A 21,203-nucleotide genomic window follows, 5' to 3' on the forward strand; every position below is an offset into this window, starting at 1 on the left:
AATACAGTAATTTGTTTACAAATCGGCTATAGATCTAAATATTTTCAAATTTATTCAAAGAATAGTTTTCTATTTATTTAAAAATTTGTTTATTTATTACGAGAAATCTGTTCATTAAAAAAATAGTTTGCGTGCCTTTATGTTATAGAAATGCTAAATATTTTATTTATAACATAAAGAAAGTAAACCAATTTTTCAATAGATTAAAATAGATTGATATTTATACTATGTTATGATAAAAAATGTTAGATTATTATGAATGATGAGTATAAAAGATAATAAATTATAATACTTTATATAAAAATATTATATATTGTACTTTAAATAAATTTTAGTATGAAAACCATTTTCAATTTAAATATGTTACAGATATATTTTTAATAATAGTATATAAGTAATTCAAAAACAAAATGTTAACATTTTAAGTAAAATTTAAATTAAATTAGTTATCGTACTGTGAAAGCCATTAGTAAATTATAAACTAAATATTACTTTTAATATTATTTAATACATCCTAATGAAAATAAAACAATTGATACATAGTTACATATATTCATTGAATAAAATTCTCATTTTTTGAAAAGAAATCAATATTTATAATTTTCTTTAAGATAATTAGAAATAATTTTATTAATAATATAATGTGATAAATTTTTGCATATTTCTGTTTACTTATTTTAGACATATTTTATAGCATTTTAACATTTTAAACAAAGTGATTAATAATAAAAGTCCAAATTGTAGTCCAAATAGTTTTATGAGTATAAAGGGTTTCTTTATATGTATGTTAGTGTTGTTTTAAATTTTTATTTTAAAGTATTTAATTATGATAAACATTAGTGATTAATATTTGAAAAATCTATACAAAGTCATTACGTTACAACGATATTCATTATAAATTATTTTATTCAAAACTTTTTAAAATTAAATTTAATATATACATTGATTATTTTATATTTATTATTGATGAAAATTTTTATTTGCAACATTGGATTTAATTACAATGTTGCGTGAATTAAACATAAAATATTACATTTAATGTATAGTTAAGAAAGTATTTTAATTAGGATATAAAAATGCGACGAAAATACATAATTCAGTGAAGAGTATGACATGATTTATGATCTATAATATTAATACATTTAATATTTAAAAAATAGTTAAATTACTAAAAAAATAGATTACTGTAAAAAATTTGCTCAAATGTTTAGTTAATATTATCAATATTACAATAGAAAATAACTGTCATATAAAACAATATTTTATAGTAAATAATTAATGCAAAGAATGTTCTTCTAATAAATTGCTAATTTTGTTACAGAATATAAATCTTGTGATTAAAAACTAACAAAATATTTGAGTTAATATAAATGCTTTAATGTTTTAAATATGTGTCAAATAACAGATATGGTTTATTATAAATAATTATTACTGTGATTAGACATTGTCAAGTAAATCAATTTAAAATTAAAAAGCATTTATAGATAAATTAGTATTAAACTATATTTATTTGTAGATAAAATTAAATCTAATACAACAACACACTAAATAACAAATGTTTTGTAAAATTGCATTTTTATTATAAAATATATTATGTAAAGTATTATTATAATATATAGGTGCCAATTATTAACATAATAATTAATGAAATTAACAAATACAGTATGTTAATTATTAATATTTAAAATGTGTACATATTTAAAAATCATAAAATAAAACAACAAAAATATTAAATATTAATTAAAAATTAAATATAAAACTAATTAGCAGATACACAATAAATTGTAAAATGATATAAAATTTACAATAATTTTAAATCATTATAAATTATTATCATAATAATTATAGCATATTTCGGCAAATGATTGTTAATATACATCATTTAAAAATTTCTTATTCTTCTATAAATTGCGTAAAATTAATAATAATAACAATAATTATTATTATTATTATTAAAAATTAATTAATTCTAACAGCTAAAAATGGAAACACTTTTTATGTACAATATTATTTAATTAAAGTTTTTGTTAATTTAGTTTTTAAAGATATTTTCCATAAGTTCCAGAGGAAGTTCTCAAAAACTCTATGTGATACCACTTATTAAAATCTAATCCATTTTTAAATCTACCGGTAATTTCTTAATTTATTATATAATTTCTCTTATTTTTATCTTATTATATGTTAAAATAAATTAATTTAATTGTTAGTCATATTTTTTAATATTCATAATATTTTCAAAATAAGCAAGCAAAGTTATAAGTATTAGTTACGATTTAAGGCTATATGAAAATTTTAGATAAGTCAGTAAAAATGTATTACTTATTTTAAAGAAAAATAAGCTATTTTTAATTGGGAACTTCCTTCAATGAAAATTTGTCCAAATCCTAATAAAATAGATTCATGTTTTAATTATTACTACAGTCAAACCTATTATATATGTTATTGTTTCAGTTATGTCGTGTGTATCATAACTTTGTCTATATTTGTATAAAATGTTGTACATTGAAAAGTTTTCAGTTAAAATTAATGCAAATCATGACAATTCATAATGACATTTTAATTTATCAAATTATTATATTATTATATAAAACATTTTTGAATTTAGTATTGTAAACAATATTTGAATTTCAATTTCAACTTTAATTTGAATTATCGTGAAAATCATGTTGAAAATTATATGAAATATCAATATTTATTTAAATAACTCACTTTATATTTGAACTAGATTAAAATAAATTTAATTTTAATTGTGAAATCATAAAAGAGATATTATAACATATAAATTTTAGAAGTATTTAATCTCAAATGGGTTAGTTAGGAGAAAAGTATTAAATTTAAAAAATTAAATTTTATAAAATAAAAGTAAACTACTGTACATACAATCATACGTTTTCATAATGTAATTATGTTGAACATAGGAACAATGTGTTATTTATAATAAAATTTTAAGTACTTAATAAAATAATTTTTTCAATTACATAATTCTATCAAACATTAAGTAATCAACATTAAAAAATAAATGCAATATTTATAAAACAATGAATTTACAAAATATTAATAATATTATTTAAACTCTAATATTAAATAGATTGTGAAATATTGCATCTCTAGTCCTGAGTATCAATACTTTCAAAGATTATATGCTATAATATCCGTTCAATTATTACATTGTCGTTTGAGGTTAAATTCAAAAAGTTATTTAAAATAAAATATTGTTACAATTTTACACATGATTTTTAAAATCATTTATTTTTATAATTTAAAATAATTTTTGTATTTTCCCAAACAATAGTATTTGTTTAAACTGTATTACGTTATGCAAGATTGTCAACATAAGGATTCTTAAGTGATGTCTTCCTAGTAAATGATTTAAATATTTAAATTAAATTTGTATATAATTATGTAGATTATTAATATAATTAATGTAATATCATATTACAAATAAAAATAGAATTTTAAATTTAAACGACTTTTAATAAATTGTAATTAAATTGTTTAAAAATAATTTTTAAAATGTATTACCATTTTTTTTTATTAAACTTACATTGCTTGTAAATAGTTTATTAAATTTTAATTATTTTTATATCGTAACAAGAAATGATAAAATAATACAGACTAAACATATATTTAAATAGCATTAACTTTTAAATTAAAAGTTATAACTAAAGATAGAATATATCTGAAATTCCCGATAATAATTAATTGTTAAATTATGGTACATATAATGCAAATAAATGCAAAGTTCTAAGCTTATGTATGTTAATAAGTATAGATAAGTTTAGTATTTCAATTATTTTTTAAGACACTTAGTTACTCTCAAAATATTACAAAATTAATAAATACTAATATTAATTTTATCAATCGAAACAGTAATTAAATTAAAAAATTTAAACAATTAGTCAATTTTATAGTATTTATTAGTACATAAAATATTGTAGTTTTTAATGATATTTTAATATCTAATGTATTTGAAATTTTATTATACAAGTTATAGTTTACGGTAATATTATCAATCACACCATTACAAGCCATAATACAGTATTAAATTTATAGATTATAATATAAATCTTTTATATGTTTAGGTAATATACTGTATAATAAACTTACAAATGTACTAAAGAATTATTATTTATTTTTATATTTATTGGTAATGATATATCAAATTAATAAATTTTATTATATATATTTTTTATTATTTTATTTATTGAATACTTATTATAATATATGAATTCACTGATTAATCAAAAAATTATATCTTAAAATATAATTATATCTAATAGTTTTGATGATATTATATGTAAATAATATATTAATAATAATTTATGAAGTTTTATGTTGTCTTCACAACAGATTATTATAAACTTTTTATTTAAAACTTATAATTGAAGACAGTTTTCGGTGAAAAACGGTCACAATTTGCGGAACATTCGAGTGTTTTCCGTCTCAATCTGAGGCCATTATCAACGCCGAGTCAGACACCACTACTGTATTCACAGTAACAGTGATATCAGTTTTTTCATCACTTTTGAGCATTTCATGGGTGAGAGAGAGAGAGAGAGAGAGAGAGAGAGAGAGAGAGAGAGAGAGACTGTATATAATTGTTTAACTTCAACTATAAAAAACAATATTATTAAATAATACATTTAATATTCTGTATATATTTATATATAATTTGATGTTTTATATGGCATTTTGTACTTGTTTTCACATTCTATATACTGTATTAAATAGTTATATTAGAATATAAATACCTTATTATGAATGATAATACATTAGATCATATAATATATTTATATTATATTTATGATTCTACAAATAGCATTCCTCTTTTTATTTACCAAAAGTTCCCTATGTTTTCTGCTCCCTTGGAATTCCCAGGGAATCTATTTCCTTGTGCTACCACCTATTGAACCCTAAAAAACATTGTTATATTAAACTGTATTTTAATATTTTAAGAGGTATTCTTAAATAGTATGTCTAAATTTATTGATTTCAAATTGATTTTTGAATATTTCAATGAAATTTTATGCAAAATATTTAAGTTTTTGTTACTATTTATTGCAATAATATAAAATAATTTTATACAGTATTAAATTATGGAGTATAATAAATGTATTTTTTTTAATTTTAAAGTTGTTAAATTAAGATACTTTTGTAAAATTTTTGGTAGTTTAATAATCTGGTATAATATTTATTTGAGTAATTAATTATTTCACAAAAAAATAATATTACTGAAAATCTTGTATTTATATTTAGCTAAATTTTGAAAAATATTAATTAAATAAACATTAATCAATTTAAGTAAGACTTAAATAAATAAAGTTTAATTTAAGAAAATATTTGATAATTATAATATTTATAGCAATTATTAATGATTTGATTTAAAATAAGTACATTAGACTTATTTTAATTTTACAAAATAAATATGTTTTGTTTATAAAGCAAATTAATTTTTAAAATGTTAGTTTAAATTATAAAATTAAATCTATTCAGAAATTTTAGTAAAATCTTTTCTGCAAATTAAACATCACTTAAAATATGAATATTTTATTTAACACAAAGAGTGGTATCTATGAACAGGTCTTCAAATTCTTGTCAAACCACTCTTTAAATGACTTTTCAAATGATAGCAACGACTTCTGCGTGAAAATGTGTATTCATTAGAATATTTAATACACGAGTTATTATAATAATATATATACAGAAAACAGTAGTTTTCATTACAAATCAAATTTATTTTCAAACAAAATTCAATATTTTTAATTTCGTGAATATTATACATATATGTATTATGGATATAGTATTACATAATATTAAACGATAAATCAAATAATATAATTAGAAAACAAAATATTTTTTAACATTTAGTTTTTAAGTATCTTTTAGTCTAAAGAAAGATGGATTTAGAGAAGAATCACTTATCAGTCATTGATTACACAGTGTTTGGACTAATGCTTGTCATTTCTGGTCAGTTGTTGTTAAATGTAATTCTTATAATTTATTAAATCTTTACTTTATTTTCAAATAGCATTGATTGGTATTTATTACAAACTCAGTGGAGGTCGACAGCAAACAACAGAAGAATATCTGTTGGCAAACAAACAAATGTCTGTAATTCCGGTGGCATTCTCACTGATGGCCAGCTTTATGTCGGCGATCACTCTTTTAGGAGTTACCGCTGAGATATATATGTTTGGCATTGAGTTTATCATTATAAACATATCTTATATTATCGGTACTCCAATCGCTGGACTCATATTTTTGCCTGTTTTCTATAAACTCAAAGTTGTTTCAATTTATGAGGTTTTTCTTTAAAATTAGCCAAATAATTGTTTAAATTTTTAAAATTAATTTTATTTCTAGTATTTAGAAAAACGATTTAACCGAACCGTACGAATCACCGCTTCTTTGGTATTCACAACACAAATGATAGTCTATATGTCAATAGTGTTGTACGCGCCGGCACTGGCTCTCAGTGCGGTCACAGGTCTGTCTAAATGGACAGCTATTATCTCAGTAGGTTTTGTCTGTACTCTTTATTGCACTATTGGTGGCATTAAGGCTGTCATCTGGACGGATGTCTTTCAATCGATACTTATGTTTACCGCATTAATTGCTATCATAATTAAAGGCACTGTTGATGTCGGAGGGATTGATGTTGTCTGGCACAGGGCTCTCGTGTCTAACCGATTAAATTTAATCAAGTATTACATTCATTCTTAACATTTCTTTTAATTTCTAAACAATTAAATATATTTTTTAAAAATTAATAACTTTGTTATTCAATGTTATTCTTTAATATGCGATATTAATAATTAAATATTCAATACTTAAATCAATTATAGCTTAGATCCAAACCCATTCACTCGACAAAGTTTGTGGTCACTAACAATTGGTGGGGTATTTATATATGTATCACTTTATGGAGTCAATCAAACACAAGTTCAGAGACTATTGACACTAAAAAGCTTAAGAAAATCTCAAAAGTAATAAATAACTATTTTATTTATTATTAAATAATAATTAATTTGATTTGATTTCAATAATTTTTCAATATAGAGCGCTTACCATTAGTTGGATTCTCACTTCAATGTTATCATTGATCACAGCATTTACCGGATTAGTTATTTTTGCCAATTTCTGGAAATGCGATCCATTGCTTGAAAATGAAATATTAAAATCTGATCAATTGATGCCATATTTTGTGATGAAGTCGTTGGCAACATATCCAGGCCTTCCAGGTCTTATAATTGCTGGCATTTTTAGCGGCTCTTTATCTTCGGTTTCTTCATTTGTTAATTCATTGGCTGCCGTCTCGTTAGAAGATTATATAAAACCACATTTTAGAGATCGATTGTCACAAAAATTTGAAATAATTGCCTCAAAGATTTTGGTTATGTTTTATGGATGTCTTTGTGTTTCACTGACAGTATTGGCCGACCAAATGCCAGCTATACTTCAGGCGTCACTTATAATCTTTGGAGTGGTTGGCGGACCCTTATTAATGCTTTTTACAGCCGGTATGTGTTGTCCCGGATGTAATTCATTCGGTACTTTAATAGGATTTGTTATTAGTTTAATCGTCGGCTTTTGGATCGGAATCGGTAACGTTTTATTCGCTTCAAAACCGATACCATTATCTCGATCAACACAAGAATGTCCAAACAATATGTTTAATAACTTAACCTCAAGTTTGCCACAACAACCTCTCAACCAAAACAATTCATTTTCATTATATAACTTGTCTTACATGTGGTTCTCTGCCTTTACATTCACAATAGGTTTAATCATAGCTATTATCTTAAGTAAACTTAAAGGTAATCAAAAACCAGTCAATAATTCTTTGTTGACACCATTGTTGAGAAGTAGTGGAAATCATGGCATCGAAATCAATGATACAAATGAAAGTATAAAACTAAATAATTTTTAATTAATAAATAATTTGTTACTTATTTTTTAAATAAATGTTGTATATAGTAAAATACATTTTAATACAATATAAAACAATAATAATTAGTTATATTTTTTACATAATTTACATTCATATGTTATATTATATTAATTTCTATTCATTTTTAATTAAAAATATAAAACAATCAACAAAATAAAGATTAATATTTTAAATCAGATATAAATGAAGATTCAAAATGAAAAATTCTGTTCAGATATCATATCATCGGAGTTGAGACTAGTATTTAATAACATTTCTTCTTCAAGTGATATATCTTTAGAGAAGTATTCATCCATCAGATGTGTCGCCAAATTAGCCAAATCAGTGTTTCTGTTATTTTGCAGTTCTTCAATGTAATAGACAACTGAAGAGATTTCGCATTTTTTTATCACTTCGTTTAATATATTTATTCGTTTAGCAAAAGTCAAAATGTTATCATAAAATTTCAAACAATTATTAATTGTTTTGACATCAACTGCTGTCAACAAAGTGGCCATTGCGTCAACTGAGTCCATATTTTCAACTTTCTTATCAATATTGATAATATAAGCAATTTGTTGAGCTGATCCAACTGAAGTAATGTTGAGCAATACATGTGCTGCTTCTACTTGAGTTCGGTAGTCACCCATATATAGGAGTTCAACAATTGCCGGCATAAGATTTGAATCAATAATAGCTTGTATTTGACAATAATTTCCGGCACTTATGTTAGAGACAGTATACGCGGCCTCTCTCTGCACTTTCGAGTTTTGATGATTCAGTAAACAATTAAATCTGTCCAATATTTTGGCCTGAATTGCAATTTGTGTGTATGATTCGCCCCACGATATAATATTACCAATTATACGGATGGCATAAAATACTATATTGTTATCGTTTGCCAATAAAAGCTGTATAATCGACTCGAAGAGTGTTATATTACTAACAATTGAATGAATAATCTTAAGAACTGGAGACAAATTATCATCGCTAATGGCGGCAATCCTTTCAGTAGTGGCTGAAAGTGCTTTTAAGACATATGTCTTAACCTTATCATCAAAATAATGAAGAAGTTTCTGAAAATAGGAAATCAAATTGTGTGCCAATAGATATGATCTAAGATTTCGATTTTGACACAAAGTTAAGAGTGACCACGAAATGGTCCGCATTAACGATATTCTCGGATCATTTTTCACTAACTTTGATGGACTCACTGACGCTTCTGAATCAATCAAATCAGTTACTGATTTAAGGAAATTCGTGTTAGTAATCAAGTCTTGCATTTCAGTACAAGAATCCCAAATGAATGTCAGAGCAGAAACTGCTTCGTCGATAACTTTAAAATTATCGTATTTTAATAGTGACAGTAAATCATTAACTATACCGGCTTTGACCAACACTATCACCTCATCCTTACCATAGGAACATATGAGAGCCAATAGTGATAATACTTCTTGGAGAAGAGCCATTGAAGAGTCATCACTTTTGATACAAATAATTAATTTCGTCACCATTTTGTCGGATAACAGTTCAGTCATCACTTGAGTAACGACTAGAATCTGTTCCACTTTCTGTTCACAACTCTCAAGGTTTTGCGGTTCTCTACTATTTTGTATAAATTGTCGCAAATATTTTATATATTTCGGTGATATGTCTGAAACGTTGGCCACAGTCAAAGTCATGAGCACTTCATTTATATTTAGTGCCATTAGCTCTTCGTCTTCTTCATCATTAATGGTTTCATCGGACCAATAATCAAGAACTGAAATACTCCTTCTTTGGTCGCAAATGTTTTCCTTCTTTTGTTTTCTCAGTTCAACAACAGTTTCACTACGTCTTCGTCTTAATTGCTGACAATATATTGTTATAATCATTAGTTATTTGTTATAATTATCACAATTTAATAGTTCCATACCTTTTGACACTTCTCTTTATTTTTATACAATTCAGTTCTCGGCGATTGACTGCAACTAATTGCCGATGTTTTGGCCACAATTTGGCTATCAATCGTTGAATTCAAGACAAGACTCATGGCGTCAAACAATCAATTAATAGTATAACAAGTGGTCTAACAATCACTTAATGACAACAAATCAAGTCATCAATTGAATGCTATTTTGTAAATGAATTGAAATAAATATAGCATTCAATAGACTAATCATTATTCAAATGTTTCCATAAATTTACTTCAAATTCAATTCATTTACTAAAAAATATTGTTTTAAATCATTTGTTGCGACATTTGTTATGTTATTAAAGGGAAAGCTATGAGTGCTGTCATTGGCTAACACTTAATACTAAAACATTCAACACTTCAATAATAGTGTTGTAATTCAATACAAAACTATTTATTTTATTTATTAGTCATTTGACTAAACTATGCAAATATTTTACCCAAAGTGGGGTCACTTTCAATGTTGAGGTTAACTACAGTATTACTTAATGTAATTATCAAAAACTATTTGACAAATCTTTAATTATTAGTACTAATACTAAGATTTTTAAAAATATTAACATTTCATACTAAATAAAACTGAATTTTATAGTTAGTTATAACTAAAACTAATAAATTTTCCAAAATTTTAAGCAAATTATTTTCAATTAAAATAACAATTACTGTTTAAAATTTATTATTTTGCTTACAATGTTGTTAATTATGAATATACTGTATATAACGTTTCAAACATTTGATTTTGAGTTTAAAATTTAAACTTTTAATAAAAGATTTTCCATTTAAACTTTATCTGAGTTTAATTAAGTAATTAATTATAATTGAACGACAATATCGTTAATATCAAACATCAATTAAATAAAATTTCTTCATTTAAATTAAAAATACAATAAATTAAATTAAAAGTTTTTCTTATTTTCATTTTTGGTTGAAAACACTTGCAAATCACTAAACTAGTAATAATGTGTCCAATAGGCTGTCGTTTCAATGGTCACCGGTTGTCACCACATATGCACTGGTTTTGGATACCAGTGCTGTACGCGATACGGGAGGTCGGCATGGGTTGAGTGAACATGTATTATAGTGTCAACATTTTTATTGCTTAATTTACTAATCAATATAGTTTTGCTATAAATTTTTTAATGTTTGAAAGATTATTTTGGCTAAGCTATTGCATATTATACTGTAGTTTGACACCAGTTTGAAAAATGGTTATCAAAACATATATAATTACCGGTATTTATATTTAAAAAGTATCATTAAATGTCTATATTTTAAATAAAAAACAAATATACAATAGTTTATAATTATAATTTATTACAATAAATACTCTTCCAATAGAAATAAAATTCTATAGCTTATGAATTTTATAAAATATGATTTTTTTTAAATAAGTAAAAACTAATTGACTAATAATAACAATTATTGTCAAACTATATAACAGTTAGAGTAAAGTATAGTATTTATTTATAGTTAAATTATTATAAAACTTCACATTTAATGGTAATTTTGTTATCATTACAAAAAATTCTCATTTGTTTTAAGTATTTAAGTTATATTATATTTTCTAACAACTATACAGTATTTATTGCACTCTATTCTCAAACATAATTTTTTAAAAATCTATTCAATACATAATTTCTAATTGTTTTAAATTAATGTACAGTATATTACCATAAATTTATTTAATGTAATTTTTAGATTGCAATTTGCAAATAGCAATATTTTATAACTATTTAAAACATAACGTTCATCCTATTAATAATCCATGTTATAAAACTTGAAAAAAATATTCAAAATATTGATATATAAAAATTGAAAATGAATTAAAAACAATTTATTATATTTTATTTATAAATGAAGTTATTATGTGATCTCTATTTTTTGATATTTATTTCAATAGTTAACAGTTATTTTAAGTAAAATGTAAATTAATATCAATGATAATTGAATGAAATATGATATAACATTATTTAGTAAATGAATTGTTAATTTTATGATATGTTATATTTATTTATTATAATATATTATATTATATTTATATTACAATTAGTATATTATATAACTTATTAAATCTGTTATAACATGTGTCACATAAATAGAGTATATGTAATGTATTGATGTATTTATTTATACATTATTTACATAGAAATATAATGAATGGCATCCATAGGATTGTAACAAACAGTGTATATATTGTGGCAAACATTGGATGTATAGCTGAGTGGACTCTCACTCCGATCGCAACATTTGTTTGCATCGATAATAACTTGAAATGAATGGACTGTTTGACCAAACATATGATGAGACAGTGACCCGATGTATGTGACCACCGATTGACGACAGACCAGACAATGAACGGTAATATTATTCAACAGTTGGAAAGTTGTGCCCAAATGCTATTGGTATGTATTTTGTGACCACTTATTGATACCTAATTGATATGTTTGTGTGGATTGTTAGGCACCGCCAAACTGTGTGACAACAGAGCAGAGGAATGGCGCACAACAGGTGTTCATTGACTTTCAGAAGACAAAGTGTCCGTTTGATTTGTGTCGCGATATCCTCGAGACATCACACGTGCCTTTCGTCCAGTTTCAGACAGGCGTGTGTCTCAAGAATGGTGTCATCAGAGACTGGCAGTATCTCAATGAAGATCAAAGAAAAATACTTCTTAAATATCTCAATGATTATGTTAATAGTCATCCGTTGGAACCATTTGTTTGCGAACAGCTTTTAATGGTTTGCGCTATTGTTGTAAAGCGTATTGCAATCGATGAGGGAAATGATTCCCAATCTTTGGCACAGATATTGACATTTTTATACGAAACACTATCCAATGTTAACAGTGATCACACATCAAGAATCATATGCTGTACATCATTGTTGTCTGTGCTTAACGAGTACTCATCTTCAACCCGTGCGTCCGATTTTGGCCTCTCGTGGGCCACACATTTGAGGTCAAAGAAAAAATTTGAAAACACACATCTCAAGAGTATATTTAGATGTGTTGTCTCTACACTAATGACTCATTTAAGAATATCGCGGACAACACCTCCGAGTGGCGAATGGACACAATTATCGACAAAATTGCTACGGATTTGTGATTTTATTCTTTCGTGGAATTTCGATGTCATCACTATATTCTCATCTCAATATGCAAAACATGTCGACTCTATTGAGAATCCAGTTCTTCAACCGGCCATTGACTGGAAGGAAGTACTGCTTGATGGAGACGTCATATCAATTTTCATGGAAATTCATTTATGTCTTAGAGAGACAAATGACGACAAACTGATGCACTATTCATTGCAATGTATTAATCAATTGTCATCACTTAATGGACCAATTCTTATAAATGCCGAAAGCAGATCTAAATTTTTAAAAGCTATAATATCGGGTACAATAGGTTTAGTAAAGCAAATATGCGATACAATCACTATCACAGAAGTGGTCCCATTAAGTGCTGTAATCAATCGCATTTGTATACGACTTCAATCAAGAGATCAAATAAACTTTGTTGATATGGATTTATTGAAGTCTTTTCTTGAGATGATGGCACAGATTACCTGCAAATTACTCTGTGATTCATTGAGCAATAAAGATGAAGAAGAGTTTGATCGCTACAAGCTATCAATTGACAATCTATTGAACGCATGGATGTCTGTCATTGCCATTATTGAAAGAGTTAATCGTAATGAAGAATCAGATAATTCAAACAATGGATCTAATAGTGTGATAAAGTTAGATGCGTTATCAGTCTGGACGCGACCAATATTTGAAGCATATATTCGAATACATTTGAGCCGACCCGAGGGTTTAAGACAGCCTATCAATGATGTTGAAGATGACATACAAGAGTTTGAAGACAATGATATTGTTTTATACGGCGAACAGTTGAATGCAATCGGCTCTATAGCACGGATTGATACCAATCATTCAATTAATTGTTTGATTCAAATTCTCTCCCTTCGTGTCAATCAATTTGAGACATGTCTCAGACGTGATGGACAATCACAAGAAAAAATGTACGAATGGACTGCTTTGAGTGAAGACATTCATTGGCTTATTTTAATAACAGCAAATGTATTGACTCAAACCAATTATGTATACTATGGGGAACGGGAGATGATACCATCACAAGTGATGTCATTTTCTATAGCAATTCAATCAGATTTAAGTCAAACGTTACAATGTTTGCAAAATTTGGATGCATTTTCCTCATCTAATATTGATCCTATTGTACGAATTATAACTATATTTTTAAAATTATGTCAAATGGAGAAATACTTGTGTGAAAATAATATGAATCAATGGGTCAGTCCTCAGGTATCACTATCTCTAACTTTATTCATATCGCGATTTATGTTAACATATTTGTTGCCAAATGAGAGCGATTATAATGAAATGAGTATCGCTCTCAACACGTGTTTTGGACGCGACTCTATCTATGCTAATAATGTACTGAATTTAATTGTTGATCATATAATCACAAAATTGATTCATTGGTCGAGTGAGGCTCAGGTAACTGAAGAATCGTCCCAAACATTAGTCCATTTCGTCAAGAATTGTGTTGAAAGATGTAAAGCTCTATACAATTGCGTTAATATGAATAAGTTATTAACCAAACACTCAACTAATGAATTACAAAACCTATCGATAACTACTCGTAGAAATATATATCAAGTGTTTGTCCATATCGTTACATACAATCCCGAACTTTATGACCAATTATTCCAGCCGTTAGTCGAACGCTACCGAAAAATTCAGACATCGATTGAAGAGCAAAGTCTCGGCGAACCATTGAGAACAGCTATTGTTGAACTTTATGAATGTCTTGAAGGTATAGCTTGTGGTACGACTGCTGTCAATATAAACAATGTTTGGCCCAATTTTATATCACCTATTTTTATGGATTTACCAAAAATGTTATCAATTTTACATAATTATAACTCTATTGTATTGGCAATTCTTAACCTTTTGGGACAACTGACAAATCGGATACTCTGTTATCTATCAGATAACGATGTCTTAACATTTTATAACACATCCATAGCTATACTTAATGAATACGCTAAACATAATTCTTGTCGTTCTTCACGAGAATCCATTGATGACGAAGAGGCATATAATGACATTTTAGTGATTTTAAACTTTCTTAATGACTTAGCGGCCAAAGACTTTATTGAATGGTTTCACGACGTAAAGGGAGACCAGAACTCAAGTATAAGCGCCACTCAAATTGTTTTTGTTGGTCTCAATATAATAATGCCATTAATGAGCGCACAATTGTTAGGATTTCCCAAATTGTGTCAAAGCTATTATAAGCTGATTGTCTTTTTATGTGAAGATCCCGAAAGACTCCAAGGATTGCCCGATCCTCTGATGCAATCAATTGTAGAGAGCGTTCAACTCGCTCTCAAATCAACGTAAGTTAATGACATATCAAATTATTTTACAAAAGATGTTTTGTTATTAATTAAAGTATTTATTTAGCATTTTGATTAATTTTCAAGATAATTACATTTATATTATAACTTAATAATTACGGTAATAATATATCAAAAATAGATTTTTTATGCTTAATATTGACATAGATATGAGATAACATTAAAAATGATATTTTTGCAGTTTTGTTAATTCATATGACTTATGATTGTCACTGATTTAGGACAGTTTATGTTATATAAAGTTGAGTTTATAAATATATATATAAATATCAAATTATTTAATTGATTAGATTGGAGTCAAGTAATTTTGTTTACAATAGATATAAATAATTAAATATTATTCAATAGATTATATTAAGTATTGAATTGTAATTGACTTAATGTTTATTAATTAAATAATAGGTTCGGTAATGAAATAAAGAGCAATTGTCTGACAATAATCTCAGTGTTGGGAACTCATGCTATGCGCGAACCAAACAAATTCGTGACAATTGTCAGACTTGTTGAACCATTTCTGGCGCTGATCTTTGAGTTCACATTATTTGAATGCGGAACCAGTAATGATGTGACTATGAGAGAGAGTGTGGCCAACGCTCTCTTTTCACTCATCTGTTGCTTTCCCTCGAGATATCAAGAGTTGGCGCAACAAATCATTACTTCTGGCAAAGAGGAAGTGATCCAAAAACAGCTACAAACAGCTTTTGAAAAGCTTATGGAAGGACTAGCACTCGATGGTGTCAGAGCTCACAGGGCAACATTCAAACGACGTTTTGAAACATTTGTTATTGAAATACAAGGATTGCTTTGTATAAAATAGTTTCTTTTATTTGTCTTTTAATTGATTTTAATTTAACACTTGTTTGACATTTCATTAAAATAAATCTCATTATATTTATGGCACTTAAGAGTAATTTATTTCAAATATAATATCATTAGATTTTATAAACAAAATTAATAATATATTATATTTTTTTTGATAATATTGTTGATTATAATTTATAAACCTTTACTTAATTATTATATGAATAATATTATACATCATTGTTGACTAGTGTTACACATAACTTGTTATTAGTCTCTTTGAGTCCATTACCCGACACCGACTTATAAGCATTAGTGTCTTCGTAGGAAAGTTTGACTTTTTGTCTAATATTTCTCTGAAGTTTAAGAATGAATATCATAAGGAAAGCGCCGATCAGTGGAGGAATGCCGGACAACACAAAAGCCAGATTATAATTGCCGTTCACATCATATAAATAAGCTATTATTTGAAGCAAATAATTGAAATTAAGTTATTTAATTGTATTGTAGTATACGGTATATATAAGATATATTTTGTGTATATATATATATGCTTACCAGCTATGGGTGGGCCAACAGTGAGTGGCAATGAACAGAAACACAAGAGTAGACCAATGGCTTGACTGGCATTTTCAGGTCCGACTAAATCAAAAGCTATCGGTCCCAGAATTGATATAAAGCAACCGTCAAAAAGTCCTAAACCACAACATATTAACAAAAGTCCAAAACTATTGGCGATTGTTATGCTAATCGTCAATAAGCCTATCGAGCAAAAGGCTATTTGCTGTAAAATAATGCGATTGACGTTTGATATGTCAGCAATGGGTCCGGTTATGAAGCGACCCAAACAAGAGAAGGCACCGATACATGTGACCAGTATTTCTCCCTTAAACTCCGAGTGCACATCATTGGCGTGTTTTACCAAATGAAAAAACGGCACAAAATAGCCAAACAGTGATAATAATATAGTTATGGCCCACAAAATATATAACTTGTTTTTGTAAAGCGAACTCTTCATTAAGCCCTTCCGTTTGCATTTAACTACTTCTTCATTAGTGACTTTAGGTTTGCCATTAAATGATAGATTTTCTTTGAATGTAAGCGCACATACCATTAGCACTGACATCAGTAATGATAAGTACTCAAGAGTGCCATTAATGCCTTTGCTTTCAATTAACATTTTAAGCATTATTGGCATAATTACGGTGAAGACAGCACTACCAGCCGTTACCAAACCATTTACTAAACCTAAACGTCTTTTGAAATAATGGCCTAAAATAACAAGTGAAGGAGCGTATGAAAGTGATGCTCCCAATCCTAATATTATGCCATATGTTATGTATAATTGTGTCAAATTAGTAGACAATGAGCTGCTATACATGCCTACGGTGGCCAATAGGCCACCAACAAAGCATATCCTCTGAATACCGAAGCGATCGGTCAATAATGAGGCAAATATTGAGCAAAAAAATATGAGACCAACGCATACGGAGCCGACACCCGCTATAATGTAAATAAAAAATATTTGATATCAGTTTTAGACATTTTATCATTGAGTTGATCACAAATAGTTATATAAATTGTCGTCAAAAAGACTGGGCATTCATATCAGTTTAAATGCAATCATTCATTTCAATGATTAATAATTTATTTTTGACATATCAGACAAATGCCAAATTTGCCAATTATTTATAGTTGTAGTTGTTTTCAGACCATTAGTATTTATAAATTACTCTAAAAAACTTTATAACAAATCATTATAAATATCTACATATATATTACTTAAATGTAATTTTCAAAAACTAATTGTAAAAATTTGGTTATTATTTACTAAATTCTAATAAATATAAATAATTTTCTGTATATTAATACATGTATAAGTTGTTATAATTTTTCATTTGTATTGACATAAATTGACATATAATGGTATTAATTACTATCATAATTACACGAAACCCTTTATGTTTGTCTAGAATTTAATCAATTAATAGATAATTTTTAATTTGATTATAATTTAAGTTTCCGATTCTGCAATTTTTATTATCATTACATCATAATTACTGTACAATAAATTTGTAAACATTGATTTACATTGAAATCTATGTTTTATATTTTAATAATTGATTTATTTTCAATAATATAGTGTTCAATAATGTTTMTATTGATTGAGATGAGTCCGAGTTGTGAAACCTTATCTATTATTTAGTAAAAATTTATGTTATGTTTAGCGTCTAATAATAAGTTATTTAATATTAAATATTGATTATTAGACTAAAAGATAAGCTATTAGACAGTCTCTCTGGCAATACTATACATAATATAATATTAACATTCAATTTATTATATTAATACCAAATAATGCCATTTTTATATTCAAACTTAAAAATTGATTTTTTTTATTGTAAATAATATTCTTTAAGCAATTTTATTTATTTATATGTTTTTGACTAATGTTATACAAAATTACTTTTTTAAAGGTTCACGACATGATATATCAACAAAAAAAAACTTTGCATATAATAAATAAATACATATTTAACTAAACATTACATTTATGGCAAGTATTCAAAAGACAATTTTAAAATAGGAAATAATAGAATCAGTGATTTGTGTAGAAATTTATTGCATTTAACCGATTCTATTAACAATCAATTATTTAAAGTATTTTAAATTAAATGTTTTCAAAAACAACTCGAATAATGGATTACAACTAAAATTGAGATCTATTTTTGGATATTTGTATTTCTAAATAAATATTTACCAATTTATATATACAGTATATACTGAATATACAGTACATATTTATCTATTATTATAATAATACAGTGTATCACACTGTATATTGTATCCAAATGTTGATAATATAAAAAATAATATAAATATATAATTATAATATATATTCATTGTAAACATTTTTTTGCAAATGATTAATAATTTTTTACATTATTTTTAAATGTTATATAATTTTAAGTGTAAATACCTTTCAAAAAACTAATAATTTTTGAATAAATAAATATATTTTAATCAAATATTTGAATTATAAAAATTTTAATGAAATTAGTATATACACTGTATATTATACAGTATTGTACTATACATTAAGTATTAATATTACAGATATTATAGATTGAGAATCGTTTATTGATTATGAAGTATTATAACAATGAATAATTTAACGCTTTTTAATTATATATTAATATAGATATGGATTTATAAGGGATTAATAAAAATAAATGTTTATTTTATATTAATATGTTTTTTTAAAAAGTTTGATAAAATATCAATAATTATTTAAATGATGGCCTGTTTTTATCCTTGAGATAATAATTCATATACTGTTTTATATTTCTAATGTGTCAATTAATACTGTATATGATTTAGTTTATAATATAAATTATAATACACCACACACTTTCATAACAAAAAATTTCATTCAATTTTATAATGATAATTATAGTTTATTTAAATTACTTTTATTGTAAAAAATCACTTTTGATTTCAATTAAAACATTAAACAGAGTGTCTTTATATTCACTGACGGGCTCTTGAATTATCGCCAAAACCACATAAAGTGGTGAACCTTTTAGATCTCTTGTTATATATATTTATAATATTTTTAAACAGATATTAACGAGTATTTTGAACTAAAGTTCTTATCTTTAAGTCCAAGAAATTTGTTAAAAATAATCGGAGGGTAAATGAGTTAAAGAATATAAGCTTAGTTATATAATGTATTGTAAATATATTAATTTATGAACAATTATTTAAATTACTATAAAAGTTTAATTTTAAAAGTTTTAAAAGTCTATTATATTTTATTGTAGATAAAAATGAATAATTGATCTAAAAATAATTTGCAATAAAGAATTGATTGACTTAACAAGTGTTTTGAAGAAATATTTTAGATTATATATAATAACTGTCAATTAATTTATAATAGCTTTACAGTCTAAAGTTTTAAAGATTACATAACAATATAGTTATCTATGAGTTATAGTAAATATTTTAGTCAAATATTTGCAAAATTAATGTAAAATAAGTTATTTTAAGAAATGATAATAAAGTATAAACACAAACCTATTAGCGGTTCGAGAAATTGAACCTTTTGTTGAGCACTGAACTTCTCTAATAGGTATACATAGAGTACACCGAAACTGTTGACCACTCCAAATATGGTACCATTGATAGTAGCACTGGCTATCACTATAGCACAGGTATGTATAGTGAATGAATCAATTTTATTTTGTTCAACATTTGTTGTTTCCCATACGTCATCAGATTTGTTGACTTTGGCCACAAAATCGGTACAATGATTGCCGTTTGACTGTTTCATAATCACTTGTTTCTCACTATTAGTTCCATTAGATACTAATTTGCCGTTACTTTCGCATATGTTTACCATATTTCAAGAAATAATGGATCAGACAATTGTGTCGTTGATTACAAGTCTCAAAACCAAAGACTAATCGATGAATATTTCGGAAGAAATCTTAAGATAAAAAAAAGAGTAAAGGCTTTGAAATATTGATATTTTAGAAAAACCTTGAATTATATGTTATATCTCTTACAATATAAAATTTATTGATTATGTGGGCGATTCAAACACCAATTAAATCATTGATTTTGGAATAACTCATTAATAATTTGACGTTTGATTATTATTATTATAAAAAATAGTATTGTTATGAATGAAAATTAATTTTTTTATTTATAAAATAATAATAATAATATCACATGAAATAACTCGTTTAAAATAAACTATATTAATAACATTAATGTCAAGTCAATAATTGTGACAATAGTGTAGTTTTTTAAAGTTTTTCTATGGATTAAAATAAAAATAAATTTATACTCAAGTTTTCTAACAAAATTCAGATACAGTTATATAGTATTAGACATCTATTTCTCTCTCAGACTAACAGTGAATGTGAATGAATGCTAATCTAAACTAAACACAGAATACGATTCTGTGTTCAGTTTAGAGGTCGGTATTTGCCTAACAGTGCTCTCAATGCAGTCAACATTCAATTGGCGTCACTTTTCTTTACAAATATTTTAATGTTAATAATCA

The 21,203-nt window shown here is 25.6% G+C and overlaps 4 protein-coding genes across 4 annotated transcripts; 2 read left to right on the forward strand and 2 right to left on the reverse strand.

The window, feature by feature from the left end:
* Positions 1 to 5,897: 5,897 nt before the first annotated feature.
* LOC128963620 (putative sodium-dependent multivitamin transporter) lies at positions 5,898 to 7,930 on the forward strand. Its single transcript, XM_054310134.1, has 5 exons — positions 5,898 to 5,967; positions 6,029 to 6,303; positions 6,364 to 6,704; positions 6,846 to 6,986; positions 7,060 to 7,930. The coding sequence occupies exons 1-5, from the start codon at positions 5,898 to 5,900 to the stop codon at positions 7,928 to 7,930; spliced, it is 1,698 nt and encodes a 565-aa protein (XP_054166109.1).
* Positions 7,931 to 8,142: 212 nt separating this feature from the next.
* Positions 8,143 to 10,142, reverse strand: LOC128963622 (importin subunit alpha-3-like). Its single transcript, XM_054310135.1, has 2 exons — positions 9,846 to 10,142; positions 8,143 to 9,780 (listed from the first exon to the last, which is right to left on the reverse strand). The coding sequence occupies exons 1-2, from the start codon at positions 9,960 to 9,962 to the stop codon at positions 8,143 to 8,145; spliced, it is 1,755 nt and encodes a 584-aa protein (XP_054166110.1). The 5' UTR covers positions 9,963 to 10,142.
* A 568-nt stretch (positions 10,143 to 10,710) lies between these two features.
* Positions 10,711 to 16,148, forward strand: LOC128963623 (exportin-4-like). The gene is made up of 4 exons (XM_054310136.1): positions 10,711 to 11,117; positions 12,031 to 12,286; positions 12,345 to 15,310; positions 15,734 to 16,148. Exons 2-4 carry the CDS (start codon positions 12,236 to 12,238, stop codon positions 16,146 to 16,148), a joined length of 3,432 nt encoding a protein of 1,143 aa, XP_054166111.1. The 5' UTR covers positions 10,711 to 11,117; positions 12,031 to 12,235.
* A 214-nt stretch (positions 16,149 to 16,362) lies between these two features.
* On the reverse strand, positions 16,363 to 20,771 carry LOC128963624 (monocarboxylate transporter 10-like). The gene is made up of 4 exons (XM_054310137.1): positions 20,701 to 20,771; positions 20,210 to 20,621; positions 16,691 to 17,635; positions 16,363 to 16,592 (listed from the first exon to the last, which is right to left on the reverse strand). Exons 2-4 carry the CDS (start codon positions 20,532 to 20,534, stop codon positions 16,363 to 16,365), a joined length of 1,500 nt encoding a protein of 499 aa, XP_054166112.1. The 5' UTR covers positions 20,535 to 20,621; positions 20,701 to 20,771.
* Between the last annotated feature and the right edge of the window lie 432 nt (positions 20,772 to 21,203).

The sequence above is a fragment of the Oppia nitens genome, unplaced genomic scaffold, assembly GCF_028296485.1.
Source record: "Oppia nitens isolate AA-2021 unplaced genomic scaffold, nextdenovo-longstitch-racon4-pilon3 scaffold7_pilon_pilon_pilon, whole genome shotgun sequence".
In the NCBI taxonomy this organism is placed as follows: Eukaryota; Metazoa; Arthropoda; class Arachnida; order Sarcoptiformes; family Oppiidae; genus Oppia; species Oppia nitens.

Coding starts and splice junctions, on each gene's coding strand:
- LOC128963620 (XM_054310134.1), top strand. CDS start 5,898: ATGGATTTAGAGAAGAATCACTTATCAGTCATTGATTACACAGTGTTT. Junction 5,968..6,028: donor ACTAATGCTTGTCATTTCTG/GTCAGTTGTTGT, acceptor ATTTTCAAATAG/CATTGATTGGTATTTATTAC. Junction 6,987..7,059: donor AGCTTAAGAAAATCTCAAAA/GTAATAAATAAC, acceptor TTTTCAATATAG/AGCGCTTACCATTAGTTGGA.
- LOC128963622 (XM_054310135.1), bottom strand. CDS start 9,962: ATGAGTCTTGTCTTGAATTCAACGATTGATAGCCAAATTGTGGCCAAA. Junction 9,781..9,845: donor ATAAAGAGAAGTGTCAAAAG/GTATGGAACTAT, acceptor ATATATTGTCAG/CAATTAAGACGAAGACGTAG.
- LOC128963623 (XM_054310136.1), top strand. CDS start 12,236: ATGAACGGTAATATTATTCAACAGTTGGAAAGTTGTGCCCAAATGCTA. Junction 12,287..12,344: donor GTTGTGCCCAAATGCTATTG/GTATGTATTTTG, acceptor GTGGATTGTTAG/GCACCGCCAAACTGTGTGAC. Junction 15,311..15,733: donor CAACTCGCTCTCAAATCAAC/GTAAGTTAATGA, acceptor ATTAAATAATAG/GTTCGGTAATGAAATAAAGA.
- LOC128963624 (XM_054310137.1), bottom strand. CDS start 20,534: ATGGTAAACATATGCGAAAGTAACGGCAAATTAGTATCTAATGGAACT. Junction 17,636..20,209: donor ATTTCTCGAACCGCTAATAG/GTTTGTGTTTAT, acceptor TTTACATTATAG/CGGGTGTCGGCTCCGTATGC. Junction 16,593..16,690: donor TGTTGGCCCACCCATAGCTG/GTAAGCATATAT, acceptor TTCAAATAATAG/CTTATTTATATGATGTGAAC.